The sequence below is a fragment of the Nyctereutes procyonoides genome, unplaced genomic scaffold (assembly GCF_905146905.1).
Source record: "Nyctereutes procyonoides isolate TBG_1078 unplaced genomic scaffold, NYPRO_anot_genome, whole genome shotgun sequence".
NCBI classification, from domain to species: Eukaryota; Metazoa; Chordata; class Mammalia; order Carnivora; family Canidae; genus Nyctereutes; species Nyctereutes procyonoides.
Window position 1 is genome coordinate 13,317,372 of NW_026575035.1, and position 17,355 is coordinate 13,334,726.

Sequence of the window (17,355 nt, forward strand, 5' to 3'; positions counted from 1 at the left end):
GTCAGTAAGATGGTCCTCTCCTCATCAAACTCACAGTGCAGTGAAGGAAATAGACATGAGAAGTGGAAGTGTCCTAGAAAGAATGTATAGGTCACACAATGGGGAAGAGCAAAGAGTGGATTGGTCAGTTGTACTTGAGAGGAGGAAAGGGGGAGAATCAGCAAAGAAGAAGAGTCATCAAGAAGAGAATGATCCAGTGGAACTGGAAGATGAATTCTCCAAACAGATAAAGAGCTAACATTGGGAACATTCCAGGGCCAAAGAGACTTTGCCTTCAGGCATTAGGCATGGAAAACCACTATAAGACTTGTCAGGTAGAGGAGTGTGTATGTTTGTGTGCATGTGTGTATATGTGTGATGATTATATTGCATTCTGAGAGCTTGTTGAGGCCAGTATAGAGGACAGATGGAAGGATTATGGGGTGGAAAGAGAGAGACTGATGTGGAGACTACTGCAATTATGTAAGCAAGAGCTGGGCAGGTATGAAGCAAGGTGGGAATAATGAGGGTCAAGAGGAGGGAGCAGACAGGAGAAATTCAAGCAGGACAAGTGGTAGGAAATACTGGTTATGTATGGGCATGACAAAGAAGTTCATAGTTAAGGGACTCAGGAGAAGCTGTGAGGTGGTAGGGTGGTGGTGGTGGTTAGAGAATGATCAGATTTCATCAAATTTAAGATGCCATGCATTATAAGACACACCATTAAAAAAAAGGTAACACTGAGGAAGAAAACCATACTGTCATACCACAGATTTTAGGATGTGTTCTCAGTTCAGAGATGTTAGAATGTCAAAAAATGAACACATGCAAGTGGATGAAATAGGTAACTGCTCAGTGTGAAGTGTCTGTGGGTCTCTGTGAGGACACTGGAAGGACAGCACTCAGGGATCCATCAGTGCATGCAGCTGAGACCAATGGAGCATGCACTTTGACGCTGGGAAGTTACTAAACATCTCAAAGCCAGGTTTCTTTTTCATATGGCGCAGAGCTGTGGTGAAGCAGTGATGTGTGTAAAGTGCTGCCATGGTGAGCACAGTCCAACTCAGGAGATATTAGCTCCCTTTCCTGCCCTCTTCTATGCTGTGGCATCGCTGGCTATTCCCTGCTTCGTGTAGCCATAGAGGCAGGTGTTGTGGGTCTGCACGCCAGCTCCAACTGCTCCTTTCGCTCTGTCCCTGTGGCAGCAGTTGTGGCTGGCATGGTCTATCCTGAACAGCGGGTCTGTGGCTCACCCAGGAACTCACCTAATCATCAGCCTTTACACATTCCATGTTTTCATCTAGGAAAGCGGATAATGATGGCCAAAGCTGGGGATGTTGTGGAACACTAATCAATGAATGAAAGCAAGTGCTTTCAGCAAGAAAATACTATCCATAGACTGGAAAAGCCCCTCCAGATGACCCCAGTACCTACCAAAGCACATCGAAGCCACTGTTGGCAACCACCCGGTCAGGCATGTGCAGGGTATGCAGAGGATCGATGAGTCCCAGTGTTGGTTTGATGGCTCGCGAAGCAATGCCTAAGACAGGGATTTTCAATAGAGGCTATAGGTATGGACACCATTAAAAAATTAAATTATTTTAGGATTTATTAACGATTATTAATAATTTATTAACAATTTATTAACAATTTATTCTTAAAAATTAAAAATATGAGATGAGATTCATTCTCATGATGGGAGGCAGCAAGAAGAGTGGAAAGAGATCTGGAGTCAGAAATCTAGGTTTTTCAGTGGATATGAAGCTCCTTCTGGTTTGAAAGAGCCAAGTGTGCACATCTCTTCCCAGCTCTGGTTTGAATGATGTCACAAGCTATGGTGGGAGTATCTATACCAAAGAAATTGGCTAATACTACAAATTGGGGCTTATTTACTGATTAAATTCCAGAGAGATGGTTTACTAGCACACTACTGGTTTGGGTCCTGGTTCTGCAACTTTCTATGTATCTTTGCGCAAGTCACTTAGTCTCTCTGAGTTCTCTGTTTAGATTAGATCATAACAATATAGGGCTTCTATCTCTCATAGCTGAAAAAAGGATCATATTAGAAAATATTACATAAAAGTCTCTGAAAAACTATAAGGTAGAACTCAAGTATTGGCTACTATTATCTTTAATAATGTCGAACGATAATGTAGTTTAATTTTAAAAAGAAAAGTTACTATAAATATGCCCTCGAGGGATCCCTGGGTGGCGCAGCGGTTTAGCGCCTGCCTTTGGCCCAGGGCACGATCCTGGAGACCCGGGATCGAATCCCACGTCGGGCTCCTGGTGCATGGAGCCTGCTTCTCCCTCTGCCTGTGTCTCTGCCTCTCTCTCTGTGATGAACATAAATAAATAAATTTAAAAAAAATTAAAAAATATGCTCTCGAATATCAATTTATTCTGCTACAAAGGCCTGGGACCTTTGGATATTTCTGGAATTATGGGAATGCTTAATATTTTGATTGGGGTAGTGGTTACACGGGTGTATCTATTTGTCAAAATTCATCAAACCAACTCTTAAAATGTATGCATTTTATTATATAAAAATTGTATCTCAATGAGACTGATTTAAAGTGTTGAAAAAAAAATGTTGAAAAGATGTCCAGGAAAGGGAATAACCATTCACCCCTGACATACAGCTACTAACTTGGGCAGAGAAATGGCCAATCAAGATTATGGCATTTCAATATGCTTTTGTAGGTAACTGTCTAATAAACTTCAAAGAGAAGTTAAATTCTCTTTGAAGTTTATTAGACAATTTCATATTTTTATATGTATTGAAAAAAAAGTGTGTATGCATACATACCCTTTCCTTAAATCTTTAAGTCTCTGATTTTTAAATATTAGGATTAAAGAAAAGAAGGTGGGGTTGAAAGGTAGGAGAGAGAATTAAACACAATTTTTATAGGCACATTTCTTACCAGTTTTTACTTTCAAGGGTTCATAGTCAAAGATGGCAACTCCTGTAGTTTCACTCCCAGTTCCTGAGGTAGTTGGGACTTGAAAAAAATAATATTTAAATAAAGCATCTAAATAAGGGTCAGTGGAGATATTTAATTCAGCATTAGGAAGCAAGGACCAAAGTTAGAGAAGGAAGCTTTGATGCCCCTATTGCTCACCAGATGTGTGTATCTATATTAATCCACATGTATGCTTCACACGTGTCAGAGTCTGTGTTAACATGCATGCATAATGGTATGCCTGTCAGCATTAACATGCATATTTAATGTGTATATGTGATGGCACTGTCTGCATTAATACACACACATTTCACATGCATGGTGTCCATGTCTGCATGACATGTAGGCATGTCTAACAAATATGTGCACTTTGATGAGTATGTGTGATATCTGCTGTACCTGCATGAACACATATGTATGATGTCAGTGCCTGTGCCAACATGTATATGGGCATGACATGTATGTATGGTGTGTATGTTTAACATGCATGTGTAATGTCTGTTTCTGGGTCAACAGCGAGGAACTCTGGGAACTCTAGCACCAGGACTTAAGCAGCTGCAAGCTGGGCATTCAAACACAGGCTGCTTGGCATCTCGGTTAGAAAACTCGTATTTGCCTTCTCTAAAAGACATCTTTATTCCCTCTTGGCAGCAAGCACAGTAATGTTCTGCCTTCGCTGGGCTCTGTGGTTTTGTAGTTCTGTCAAGTTTCTAAACTTTACTAATCACCCCTCTGTGTGATGCTGACACAGTTTCACCAGAGGGTTCCATTTGCCAGACATCAATTATGTTGGTCCCTGCTGATTTCTCATTCACGTCAAAGCAGTTCATCTGCCTTCAACTTACTCCTATACCATCACAAGGCCCATTCACAGTGGGGGCTTATGGGGGGAGAAGAGAGAGGACAAAACTTTAGACAGATATTGTCCAGTTACCAGTTAGTGCATTTTAACTATAAAACTTTAAACAGTACTATGCTAACAGCCATAAAATAGGAGGGAAGAAAAGACCAAAAGATTCCAAGGTCTGCGTGGACAGACAAGCTATTCTGCTTTGGATTTGCGTATCTGTCCCCAGGGCAGCCAAAGAGCAGATGTTGCCCAGAGTGATGCAGCCATGCTGGCCACATGTCCCAGAGCAGAGACAAAGCCCCAGGTCAGCTGAAGAGCCATTGTGTGGAAGAAAGGGTTGAGTCAACATCAGAAAAATAATAGCCAATGTTCCCCTTATACTCCACAGTGGTTGGCAAAATGGGACAAAGCAGAGAGGGGTTTAGAAGACAAACCTGCCATTAGAGGGATATGATAATACGGGAATGATAACCTTCCCTCCTCCTTCACACAGTGATTTCCTAGCATAAATCTGCAAACTTTCCTACCACTGACCCAAACTGCCTCCCTCTGTGCAATAATGAAAATCAGGATTTTAAACATAAGTGAACTGCAATCTATTCTGCTCTCTCAACAATGTACTATGCTGACATGAAGAAACCAGAAAGCTTCAGAAATGTATACCCTGTAATTTCTTGCTTTCATTTTTCCTAAGGTCTTTTGCCAACTGCAAAATAAGACAGACAAACAACAGTCTTTACCTGCAATCAGAGGCTTAAGAGGCACAGACACAGGCTTTCCTTTCCCAATGGGGGCATTGACATAATCTAGGAAATCAGAGTGAGGGCTGGATGCATACAGATTAGCAGCTTTACAGGTGTCCATGGTGGAGCCACCACCAACAGCAACGTAGGCATCAAAAGCTCTCTTTTTGACAAACTCAATAGCTTCCATGAAACTTGGAGAAGGGAAAATAAAACCCATTATGTCATATTTTTTCAGGAATAAATTGCCACATAATTAAACAAGGCATGGAGCAAGTTTTAGGCAACAGTGATACATGTTGGCTTCTACAGAAAGTAAATAACAACAATAAAATAATACCTTCTATCAGTTGGTTCCACCCTCACATTATTGTAAACCTTAAAATTTATGCCATTCTTCACTAAGGAATCCATAACCATTTGTACAGGAGGGAGTTGGGAGAGGTTCTTGTCTGTCATCAAACAAACATTTTTAGCACCCATGTTTTGTAGGTCCTAAATAACAAAAATAATTTCTAATTAGGTTTAATTGATTGAGAACCGTAACAGACTCTCTCTCTGGCAGACTTAACACTGTATATTTTTAAAAACAAAGGACTCAATTGTTGTCAATTTGCACTTGTTTTAAAAGATATGTAACATTTATAGTGGAAGACTGTGGAAATTTTAAATACTTGCCATTCCTACTTCCTTTGTAACTCCCGCTCCATATCTAATATTTGAAACGGCCATCTGGAAAAAAAAAAAAAGATTTAGGTGAAGGGTGTGTTTCATTTCTAAAAACCTATCAATGAAATGAGTGTTTTTTTTATTGTATAGAGAATAAAGTAGATATTTCTTTGCATGGCCTTCATTTTAATATATGACTCCTGAACTAGGAGGACACAAGAGATTTAAACAAATTATTATACAATTATTATAATATAATATTTTATTATACAATAAAAATAACTTTTTAAAACAGTGTGATAAAAACATAAGAATCCATTGTTCCTTTATCCTTCGTTCAAAAGATTACTTGGACCTCTTTTGGGATTGTTTTAATTGCAAAAATAAAGAAGATGTAACATACAACACATATAAGTTGGAGAATTTGTATAACTGGGAATTTGTCCTATTTTGACGAACAAAAATCAGTATTCTAGCCATTACTCATGTTATCAGAAGATAACCCTAACAAGGTACTTTGCTATATAGAGTGATCAAATAATAAGATTAGGGAACACCAATTAATAGATTTCAAATGAGATAATAATGCATTAGCAAAATAGTATTTTTTCAAGTCATTCATAAAAGAAAGAATGGATTGATTATATCTACCTCAAAGGCATAATCTGTTGTTTTCCCAGAAGGTGGAAATCCAGGAGCTAGGAATATAGAAATTTGTATCAGGGTAAGCCTCAAAAACAAGGGAAAAATATTATTTGGTAGTAAATTGGTATTTCAGCAGTGAACATAAGCATTTCCCTTAAAGAACCTTACCTAAAAAGAAAAGAAAAAGCCTTACCTAAAATATATTTTCCAGTTTCATTGTTGCCTGTCAAATTTTGAAATTAAAACCTATATTTTAAGAGAATGTAGTGCTAACCTGATGCGGATTGTCTGAAAATGAAGCCATTTAAAATATTTTCTTCATTGAAATTGAAGTCTAAAAATCCTCTAGAAAAAACAAACCCTCTAGACTCTGGAGTTGGATTACTGTTGGAGAACAACCATTAGTAAATTCATTAATTAGAATCTTGCTTACAGTTCTTATAACAACTGTGATCAGTTGTTTGCATTAAATTTTTTTCCATCGAGGAAAAAATTATCACAGTAAGATATTTATATTTTTCAAGCTAAAGCCTGCAAAAACTTAGTTTTCTTTGTGAAATTTAATGAAAGTTTGTACAAACGATATTTCTTTGTAATGTATCAGGTTCTAGTTATGGCAAAAATGATTTCCTGTTGTATTGGAACAAGTAGTTCCACTTGCATCACTCCTGGTCAGTCACGAGATTGAAAAAAAAAATCTACAGCAACAATTTCCACTACCATTTTTTTTTTTTTAAAAGAACAAGCGACCACAACTAGACAATAGTCTACTTTTGGCTTTCTAAGGGCAAGGGTATCCTTAATGAAAATTCAAATTTCTTTGATTCTTATCAACTTTAAAGGAATATTCTATTCTTGCTACTGAAGTTTAGGAAAAGACATAAATTGAATCCTAGAAAATAGTGAGATTATCTTCCTTTAAATTATTAATTGTATTCTCCCAAACAGGAGACTACTAATTCTTTGTTGAGATCAACTAAGAATTGGAAAGAACCATCTGAAGACAAAATTCTGCATATGTTCATGAGGACCTAAAAGGCTGAGCATGCTTTCATCTAGTAGACAGTCATTAATGACGGGAGGTCCCTTGGCTTGTCCTAAATGATGAGCCACACCAGTGGCAGGAAAAAGTCTTCAGTCACTCTATCTGCTCTGCTCCCCAACAGGCTTCTCTAGGGTTCTGCTTAGTTTCCTGTACGGGCAGGCCCTCTCGTTTCCATTCTCACTGTGCTGTTTAGATTTGACCTTTCCTTCTAAGGGGTGAAATCAGTTTTTGTGTCAGTAATTCATGTGACATTCTGAGGACACATTGAAGCTACAATGAGCTTCCTGCTGCTCTGCGGACAATGGAGTTGGGAAGGATTAAGACGTTTGTGGGAACTGCAAACTTGTCATTATTTTTAATTACTAAGAAATAGAATGTTATTATTTTTTTTAACTGATACAAGTTTTTTTCTTCTAGGAGCCTCTGGTTTGTTCTTTAGCCATTTTCTTTCCTGAGATGTATCAAAACCTCCCAAAGATTCCATCTTGATTAATTCTGTTTAACTCAGACTACCTTAAAATCATATCTGTGCCACCAATTTTAGCTTTGGAAAATAATTCTATTTGAAATAGAAAAACATAGCATTAAATATATACTTGAGCCAAGCATATAATCAGTAGCATACGTTCAGCTACCATCATATAATTAGAACTACCTATTACCAGTTGCAAGTGAAAAGGCAACCATTTCAACTTTCCTCTCACATCCCTTGATTTATCCTTTGCCCAAGTATTATGAGTGCCAATGGAGGGATTGGAAATTTTGGCCACCTTAAAAACACAAAATGTATTATTACCTTGGGAGTAAGTATGAGAATGAGTTGGGCACTGGCATCTAGGGAAGAGGAAAAAAAAGTTAACCCGGAAAACCAAAAGATAGAAGGCTTTAATGTAATCACATTGCATTCTAGTCTTGAGATGCAATCAAAGCAGTAGCTACTGGCAAACGCTACATGGGAAAACCCAGAAATCATCGTGGACAAAAATCCACTCTGAGTCTTTCCAGTGTCGCAGGGTCATTCTTCCAGGAGTTATTCAATTATTCAGTGCTTGATAAATGCCTGCGGGAAGCTGAGAGAAGCCCTCTGGGGATACAAAGTAGTTTGAGGTGGGGTCTCAGTGCTCCTATGAGGTCCCAGCTCTTTTCCCAGGTTAGGAGCTTTGACCAAAGTGACCCAAGCTTAATTACTCAATGCACCTGCCTACCCCTTCCCCTCCACCCAGGGAACTTGTGTTTTCCCACTGTCTACTAGGTGTTTAATTTTCTTGAGCCTGACCCTGGCCCGGGCCTCCGAGAAGCCCTCGGTGGGCCTGCAGGCCTCGCTGGTGCCCACCTGGGCCCTCCATCCTTTCTCCGCCCGGCCCCGCGCCCCCACCCCGGGCTCCTCCACCTGCTGCTCCCCTCCTCCCTCCCCAGGGGCCTGAAGTGCGCTCACGCCCGTCGCTCTCCGCACCCCCCCCAACCCCTCACCCCTCCGCGGTTCCCAGTCCCTTCTCCACCCTGGGCTCGGTTCCCCGCGCAGTCCCGCTCCCTGCCGTTCGCCGGGCGCTCCAACCTCGCAGCGGGGTTTTAGGTTTCTGTTTCCTGCCAGATGACCTGGTCCCAGAGGGGTCCCCATAGATACGTGAGGCCATAAGTGCCCCGTCCTCCATCTCCCACCCCTCCCCACCCCCCACCCCCCTTCAAATCTGGAGCGAGAACATCTGAGGGGTAGAGTGGAGAAGGAAGCAGAGTGTTGAACTCCAGGGTGGTCGAGACCTCAAAAACCGACCAGGCTAAGCGGACGTGAACGCTACCGCGAGTCGAGGCCGCCACCTGCTGGACACGCCTGAGGACGCCACGTGCGGAGCGTCCCGGGAGCACCCTGGCCGGCCTGAGCCAGTCTCAGGTGGCTGCAGGGAAAACAGCAGGCAAGGCCAAGTCCTTCGCAGGTGGGCTTTCTTTGGAGAATTTTCCCCGCTTTGCACCCTCCAAGGACCAGAAAGCGGAGGCAAAGGGATGAAAACATCCAGTCTCAGAACTTTCCAGTACCTCGGGCTGTGGGAACACAGGCTTTCTACACCCTTCCCCTCTTCTTTTTATTTTATATTTTTAAGGTTCTGAGGCCGCCTCAACTAATCATTTCTACTTCTTACTTGTGGTTTGAATCCCCATCCTCTTTTGCCTCCTTAGTACTTCTATCTGTCCTGTGTTCCCTGGTGTTCCCCCTCACTCAATCTTTGTCATATTTAAGAGTTTGATGCTTCAAAGCCTCAACCTCTTGTCCCCTCTGGCTTGCTCACTCTCTCTGGGTCTCCTCCCCTGGCCTAGGTCTCGTGGCTCTATTTTCTTGCCTCCCACGCATTGCTTGGTCCCCTGAAATCTGGCTGTTGTCTCAGCAAGTCCCAGCTTTCCTGCTGTATCCTTATTCTCAGACCCACCCCCCCACCAAGCACCTTATTCTCCTAGCAATGAACACTGTGGGCCACCCCCTCCTTGGGTGGGTGAAATGCTTTCCTCGTTTTCCAGGACTCCCTACTCTAATTATTCTTTCTCCAGCTCCTTTTCCACTCCACTCATTCCTTAAATGTTGGGTTCTATCCTGGGCTCACCCCTCACCCTTTATAGCAAACCACCTGTCAGGGCCTCCCCTCCCCCCAATATTTCTGTACCCAAATCCATCCACTTCTCTTGGGTCCTCTGCCAATCTCTGGTTTCAGTGTCATCTCTCATCTGGATAATGACAATGTTCCTAACAAGCTTCTTTTGGTTCTGCCATTGCCACACAGTGGTCAGGGGCTTATTTCCAATGATGCTTCGCTTCCCTCTCCCATGGCTCTTTGGATAAAGTTCGGATCTGGCCCTGCCTCACCAGCCCAGCTAATCTCTCTAGCCTGGTCCCTCGTCTCGCTCCATCTCTGGAATTCTGGAAAAATTTTTCTTTTCCTTGAATGGGCTACACATTCTCTTTTGTGCCTCCAGAACTTTATCCTTGTTATTTCCTTTGCCAGAAACACGTTTCCTCCTCTTCTTCTGGGTAATTTGTGTGCTTTCCCCCTGGGCAAGGCTGGAGGCCCCAGGCAGGCACTCTCCCTCTGTGGTCTGTACCATGCCTCCCTCCCCATTAGAACCATTATCACACTGTATTATTGGTATTGTGGTGTGTCTTTTCCTGCCAAGACACAGAACATGAGCTGTGGTAGGGAGAACAGATTGTGGGCTCCCCCACCTTCTTAGGATAGCCGGAAACCACTGATGGGGCTTTTCTACATCTCCTGAGAAGCAGAAGAAACCAGGGTTAGAGCAAGGCTCTCATCTCCCCACCCTCTGGCTCTGGCCTGATGATTCTGGCCTTCCTCCGGGTATCACCGGCCAAGATAAACTGGCCAAGCTTTCAACCAAGGTCAGCCCCTCTCCTGTCCACTAAATCTTAGCCTGCTTCATTTAGCTGACTATACTTGCTCTAATTTCTCTTTTCCCATTCTCTCTGGGACCCCATCCAACTGACCTTTGGGTTATGACTCCACTAACAGCTTACCAGGTCACTAATGCTCTTCACCTTGCTAATAAACCACTCAGTTCTCAGTTCAGTCCTCATCTTGCCCAACCTGTCAGCGGCATCCTATTCACTCCCTTCTCTCTGGAAACTTTCTTCCCTTGCCTTCCAGGCTGCTCCTGGCCTAGTTTCTTTTCATGCTATTTACTCTGAATGCTGGAGAGTCCCAGGGTTCGGCCTGTGGATCCTTCTCTTTTCTTTCCACTCTCACTCCCTGAGTGACCTCACCGTGTCACATGGCCTTCCATGCTGATGGTTTCCACTGCCATCGTTCTGGTTTAGATGTCTTGCTTGAACTTCAGATTCAGTTGCCTACTTGACGTCTCCACTCAATGTCTATTAAGTATTTCATATTTTCCCTGCCGAAGACTCAGCTCCTGGTCTTCCCTTAAAGCCTCTTCCCTACCCCAGTTTAATGGCAACTTCATCCTTCCAGTTGTTTAGGACAAAAAACCTCAGGCTCATCCTTGGCCACCTACCCACCCCCTCCTGCCCGGCCCTCAACATCTCTGACCTCATGTTGCCCTCACTCACTCTGTTCCATTTACCATGTTCTGAAACCATTCTTGTGTTCTCCGCCTTCAAGTACCTTCCCAGAGAGCCACATGGCTCAGTCCTTCCTTCCACTGGTATTCCAGTAACAGTTGCCTTCTCAGTGTGGTTGGCTGAGACCCTGAGGATATTCAGGTCTTAATACCTGGAACCTGCAAACGTTATAAAGCTAAAGGAACTCTATAGATGTGATTAAAGACTTTGAGATGGAAAGATTATCCTGGATTATTTGGGTGGACCAAAAATGTAATCAGCAGCAGCCTTATAAGAGAGAGACGGAAGGAGATTTGACATAAAGAAGGTCGCCGTGACCACTGAAGCAAGTTGCTACATTGCTGGCTGTGACAATGCAGAAAGGAGCTATGATCCATGGTTGCAAAAAAGGGCAGGTCTAGAAGCTGGAAAGAGGAAGGTAACGCCTCTGAATGGAGTGTTGCCTTTTTACACCTTGATTTTGGTCCAGTAAAACGAATTTTGGGAAAAATTGGAGTTAGAGTTTTAGAACTCTAACAGAATAAATGTATGTTGTTTTAAGCTACCAAGTTCATGGTAATTTGTTACAGCAGCAATAACAAACTAATAGGTCTTCTCTGGCTATCTTCTCTAAAATTGCACCCTCTCCTCCAACAACCCATCCTCCTTTACTTTCTTTTTAATACCTATCAACATGTAATATGCTCTACATTTTACTAGCTTATTGTCTACCCCATCTGCCCCACCTTCACACTTAGCACCAGGTATGTTTTGTTTCTTGCTGTACCCCAGGGATGAGAACACTGCAAATCTGCAGTGAATGTGGAGTCCTTCCTTCCTGGCCATGTTCCTGTTCTTTAATACTGGCTCCTTTTCCTGCATTCAGAGTGCAAATCATTTGCAAATCCAAGTGCCTAAGGAGGCTGGTAGATAATGTAAATGAGAGATCAGAGCTGCTGGCAGTCTGTGTAGCTCTTGTGCAGAATGAGTGGTGGGCTGTATGCCAGGGTGTCTCAGGAAGCTGAAATGCTTGCGCTGTTCAAAGAAGGCAGCCACCACTTCACTTCAGCCCCGGCAGACTTTCCAGATGAAATGTGGGCCCAATGATGCCATTTCCCAATTTTCCAATATTTTTATCTGAAATTTCCAACTTTCTAAATGCATAACCTATTAAAAAAATAAGCTCCATTTTGCCATTCCTGCTTTAACACTGCTGCTCTTGGGGACCTCATTCTCTTCTTTGCAGTTTCCAAAGACATTTGCTTCCACACCTAGTTTCAATTGTCCACTATACACGTGGCTGAGTTCCAATTCACTTCTGAGCTCTAGAAAAATATAGTTAATTACCTGTTGATGGTCTTCTTCACCTGGATATACCTGAGACATGTCCAATTTGAAGTTCCTAAGGTAAGTTATCTTCCTCCTAAAGCTAACCCTCTCATAGTCCCTATCTTGGTAACTGGGCCTAATGTTTACCTGAAACCTTACCCAGAAACTCCAACCTTTCTTTCCATCTCACTAATCAGATAGAAAATCTCGATTTTAACGAACTCTTCAATATTTCTCATATCTACACCTTGTACCAGCTGCTTCTCCTTGGTACCTGAAGCCATCATCTTTTAGCTGGAGCATTACAATTACTTCTAGTCTTTCCTCTCCACTGTACACTGCCACCAGAAAGCTCTAACATAATTCTAATCATGCCACCCTCGTCATTCAACCATTCCAAAACCACGTTCTACAGAACACTGGTTCCAAGGGATATGAATGCTGTTGCTAGATAAAAAACTTTATAACACAGATTTAGAACAGAGTTTCTAAAAAGGTTTTTTTTTTTTTTTTTACCTTGTAGGACTTTTCAGAGCCTTTCATGTGCTAATTATCCTGACTCAACAAAAGCACTAGGCCTTTTTTTTTTTTTTTTAAAGCACTAGGCTTTTGAGCAGTTACACATTTATTTAGCTATGGACACATTTAGCTTTTTTTCCACGAGGCATCACAAAGTATTAGTGTTTCACAGTGAGAGCTATTGCTTCCATAGCTTTCCATCATCTATAGGACATAATTCAAATTCTTTAGCATAGGACTAAGAACGGGACTGTAAAGCTAGAATATCTGGGTTCAAATTATGACTGTGTCATTTGCTTAGCTGTGTGACACTGGACAAATTCCTTTTTTTCATGATTTTATTATTTTTTAAAATCTGTAATATGAAGATAATAATACAATATGGCATAGGCTTGTTGTAAGGATTACAGGACATGTAAAGTATGTAGGGCAGTACCTGGCACATAGTAAGTGCCTAATGAGTGCTATATTCTTGTTCAGGGTCTGTCTTCTCCATCCTCACCTCCTATGAAGGTAAGTCTGGATTTAATTACTTTTAGATCCTGGAACTACATCTCTTGCCAACCGTGCTGCTCTCCCCAGTCACCAGAAATTCTTCTCTAGTCCCCCTTCTTTCACCTTATCTCTACTTGGTAGCTCAAAATTTTACATGTTTTCCCAGGCTGACTTGGGCATTCGCACATTCCACAAGTATTTACCAGGTGGCTACTATACACCTTGCATTGCTAGAGGGGGAGTCAGATATGTAATAACGTTTAACACCCTGACTCCTTGCACATGCCAGGGCGGCGAAGCTCCTGGTGATTTCTCACATCTGTCTTTCTCCTCTGCACTCCCTGTCCCCTGCGTTCCCCACAGGCCCATTTCACAAACCCTGTCCCCTCATCCAACTACCTGCTAGACTGCTCCAGAGCCTTTCACCTTTGTATCCCCAGCACCTAGAATAGTTTTTGGCACAAAACATACTCCCAGTACAAATGTGCTGATTGGGTACGTGAATCTGTCTTGCTCACTGCCCTGCAATGGCTGTTACTGCACGGGACAGGCAGGCACCGTCCTCTCCCGGCCTTATTTCCTTAACGGTAGAACAAGCCGGGTACCACCGGCCTCGGTGCTCTGCGCGTGGTTGGGGCACGCCGCTACCACCTGACCCGCCTGACCCACGGCTCCGACGTGGAGCGGGCACGCGCAACGCTCTCCCCTTCCCCAAGGTAGGACACGTGGGGCCCGGGCGGGGCGCACCCAGCGGGGCTGCGCGGGCACGGCGGCATCCTCCGGTCCCCCGCCCGCCCGCCCGCCCGCCGGCCGGCCCCGCACTCACGCTGCTCGCTGCAGCTGCCTCAGCAAGTGCGCGGCCCGGGCGCGGGCGGCCGCAGCCATGGCTGCACAGTCTTCCTTCCCGGAGCCGCCCCTCCGCCCCCGCCGCCGGCCAATCCCGGCGCCGCCCTCCTGCCCCCGCCCACTCGGCCGAGCCTGCCCACCCCCTCTGCTAACTCTCCGGCCCTGGCGGTAGCTTTCTTTGAATCAGGACCATTTTCCCACGAGTCAAAATCTCATCCACCTCTGAAATTGCCGTAAAGGTAACTGCTCTGTAGGATCTTTGGTACTTCCTTAAGTCTCTCTACTTAAAAGCCTTTATTTCACATGTTGGGTATAGGGGAAAGGGAGAGAAACGAGGGCTTTTCCCACTGATTCCTTTAAAATGCTACTTTGCCTTCCTATTTTCTAAATAAGTTATTAAGACATTGCATTTAAGCTGTTTTAATAATAAATAAGGACCTTGCAAAAAGCCCAGGGATTATTTTCTACAGGGCCAGGGCTGTGTCCAACTGCTAAATCAAAAGTCTAAAACAAAACAAAACAAAAAACCCCAGAAAACTCCCAAAACAGTAACAACGAAACACCCTGGGCAGTTGAGAACTTAAAATGTGTTAAGTGCTCTAGAATAGCTTTTGGTGAAGTTAAGGTACCATTAAATGGTTTCATCAGTAGTTACCAACTTTTCATGATCACACTATACCGCTTAGCAGGGCCAAGTGTTCCACCTCACAGTGGGAGAGCTGATCAATGATGGCAAAGTTCAACTTCAACTTAATCACAAAGTATCCTAACATAGTATCAATTTAACATCTGTGTTTATAGTAATATATGTAATTTGAATTAATCTTTTCTTCTATAGCAATTTCTAAAGACATAAAAGTGAGGCAACACTGAAAAAGGACAAAGTGAACTCCCAATTTAAATTTCCTATCAACTATCAGACCAAAAAAACAGAGTAGAGTGGCTCATGAGTCTCCCCTGGATTCTAGATGTACTATGAATTCTTTTCAGTAGGTACTGATTTACTAAGATCAATTAGGGAAAGAGGCCCATAAGAGCTATAAACATTTGACCTCCTAATTAAACCAGTTAAGGTCAGTTTGACAAATGAATAAAAAATAACAGTGTTCCAGTTAAAGATCTGGTGGGTTTATCTTTTCTCAAAATAGATCCTACCTGAAGTTAAAAAAAAAAAATTGGGACATAAATGTTGAAAAGATTTAAGTATTTTCTGGATTAATGAGGATTATTATCATTATTTAGTGAAGCCCAAATTTATAACTTACCATAAATGTTTTCACAGTAATAAAAAGCATAAAATCCTTTTTCAAAGAGACAGCAGTTGTACAGCACTTTCAATATTTCATCTGTTACTTATTAGAAAAACTCTTACTTCTTTTGGTGTCACTGAAATCATCATAAATTACCCGCTTTATATTTTTTAGAAAGCAAATTAAAATAATGTTAATCAGGTATCCCCTGGCTTTACTTAGAATTTCTACCAATAGCCAAAATGTCAAAAGCAACATTAGATACGCACTTTTATTAATTAAATAACTTTCATAAGAGTTACTTGTAAGTTATTTTAAATTGTTATCTTTCTGTCCCCTCCCCCTTGCTTTGATACACTCCTTTATTATAAAAATAATGCAGAAATCGAATGTAAGTCTGAAAAACGACCAACTTTCCCTCGGTTTCCAAAGTCAAAAAGAAAAAAAATATGTCTTTAAAAATAGAACTCATTCCCGGTTTCCACTGAATTCTTTCCTTGATTCTTAGGTCCTCAAATACATCCTTTAATCTCCAGCCAATTCTTGGTTGTGGGAAAAACATTACTTTGTAGAGTCCAGCATTTACATACTATCCTGGGGGGGCGGGAGGAGGGCAGCCTATCCCTTCAACCTCAAGCTCAGTGAAGGCAGCACATCTTTTTCAACATTCCTGACCTCCCAACCCAGTAACTACAACTTAACATTTAGTACAGTTCTTCGTTTACAGACGGGTCCGAGGGTGAAAATTACTTTCTTCTTTTCCCTCCTTGGTGTTGCCCTCCTTTCCTCTTGCCGCCCAAACGAGGCGGCCCAGAGTTCATCTTGCCTCCCAAGCCCCCTTTTCTCTTCCCGGCCTGGCTGGGCGGGGCACCTTTCCTCTGGCCCCCAGGGCCCTGCCGGCCGCCTTTTCTCTTGCCCTTCTGGCTCATTTTCCTCCTCTTTGCAGCCTCCTCTTGGTCCTCTTCCCTCATCTGTTTATTGGTGGCCCTCGTCACGTCCAGCTGAGGTTTTTTGCTGTTCATCACCCGCAGCATCTCCAACTGGCTCTTCTTCTCAGCTGCAAAGTCCCCGAAAAGGGGCTGAAACTTCCTCTTCTTGCCGGAGCTGCGGGGCGCCTTCTCCTTGGGCAAGCGCTCCTGGAAACGCCCCACAGAGGCGGTGGAGACCTTGGCCACCTGCATGGCGCGGCCCAATTCCTCCTTACTCTGGTGTCCCGTAGGGTGCATGCCGGCCGCACTGGGCAGCTGCATCTTGTGCGCGCGAGCCAGGTTACGCAGCCGGTTCAGCTCATTCTTAGCCACGCGTTCCTTCTTGGCTTGGATCCGCTTGGCGAACTGGTCCTCTAAGGGGTCGGCACCGCCGGGCACCTCGATCAACCATTCCTTAGTGTCATCCCGAGCGCGCTGGTAGCCCCAGCGGCGTCGCCATTGGCCACTCACCTCGTCCCACACCAGATTGGTCTTCTTCTTGGGACGGATGCCCTTGAGACGCGCGAACTGCTGCCAGCGTGTAAGCGGCCGCGGCCGGGGCACCGGCTTCTCGCGCGGCAGGCGCGTGGTGGGCTCCGGCAGGCGTGCCACCAGCGCCTCCTCCACGCGCTCCGTGGGCAGCTGCCACAGCTGGTTGATGAGCAGTTGCGTGTTGTCGCGCGCCAGGGCCTGCAGCTCAGCCTCCGGCGAGGGTCCCGCGCGCCGCAGCCCCGCTGGGGGGTTCCGGTCAGAGGCCAGCAGGTTGCCCAGGTCGAACTCCAGCTCCAGCTCCTTGTGCACCGTGATGCGCTGCAGCTTCTCTGCCTCGTCCCGCTCCGCCTTCGCCAGCAGCTCCTCCACGCTCGGGCCCTCCATGGCTCGGCCTCGGCTCACTCGCTCCGGGAGAGCTCTTCAAAGCCCTTCTCTGCCAACGCCGGCTCTCGCCCCGGCAACGCAAGCACGTGCGGCCGCCGAGACGCTCGTTCCGGAAGAG

At 44.0% G+C, this 17,355-nt stretch overlaps 3 protein-coding genes across 6 annotated transcripts in view; 1 reads left to right on the top strand and 2 right to left on the bottom strand.

Moving 5' to 3' along the window:
• ADHFE1 (alcohol dehydrogenase iron containing 1) overlaps positions 1-14,206 on the bottom strand; it is a 35,270-nt gene extending 21,064 nt beyond the window's left edge. The window contains exons 1-8 of one of the 2 annotated variants that reach the window (XR_008663505.1): positions 14,124-14,192; positions 7,691-7,728; positions 5,856-5,902; positions 5,214-5,267; positions 4,876-5,030; positions 4,533-4,729; positions 2,904-2,981; positions 1,414-1,519 (exon numbers count right to left, since the gene is read on the bottom strand). Coding sequence is in view for 1 of the 2 variants with exons in the window: in XM_055318249.1 (XP_055174224.1) it covers positions 1,414-1,519; positions 2,904-2,981; positions 4,533-4,729; positions 4,876-5,030; positions 5,214-5,267; positions 5,856-5,902; positions 7,691-7,728; positions 14,124-14,182 (734 nt within the window). In the remaining variant the exon portion in view is untranslated. Of the gene's footprint in view, positions 1-1,413; positions 1,520-2,903; positions 2,982-4,532; positions 4,730-4,875; positions 5,031-5,213; positions 5,268-5,855; positions 5,903-7,690; positions 7,729-14,123 lie in introns of both variants that reach the window. The other variant, XM_055318249.1, reaches the window with a different exon arrangement.
• The window catches only part of CRH (corticotropin releasing hormone), a 184,212-nt gene continuing 178,932 nt past the window's right edge, over positions 12,076-17,355 (top strand). Inside the window, exon 1 of one of the 3 annotated variants that reach the window (XM_055318256.1) lies at positions 12,076-14,013. The gene's annotated coding sequence lies outside the window, so the exon portion shown is untranslated. Of the gene's footprint in view, positions 14,014-14,305; positions 14,383-17,355 lie in introns of those variants that run through there. The other 2 variants (XM_055318253.1, XM_055318254.1) reach the window with 2 other exon arrangements.
• Positions 15,647-17,338, bottom strand: RRS1 (ribosome biogenesis regulator 1 homolog). The gene has a single exon (XM_055318250.1). It carries the CDS (start codon positions 17,235-17,237, stop codon positions 16,140-16,142), a length of 1,098 nt encoding a protein of 365 aa, XP_055174225.1. The 5' UTR covers positions 17,238-17,338; the 3' UTR covers positions 15,647-16,139.

Excerpts from the sequence above, each read along its gene's own strand:
- RRS1 (XM_055318250.1), bottom strand. The coding sequence starts at position 17,237 with ATGGAGGGCCCGAGCGTGGAGGAGCTGCTGGCGAAGGCGGAGCGGGAC.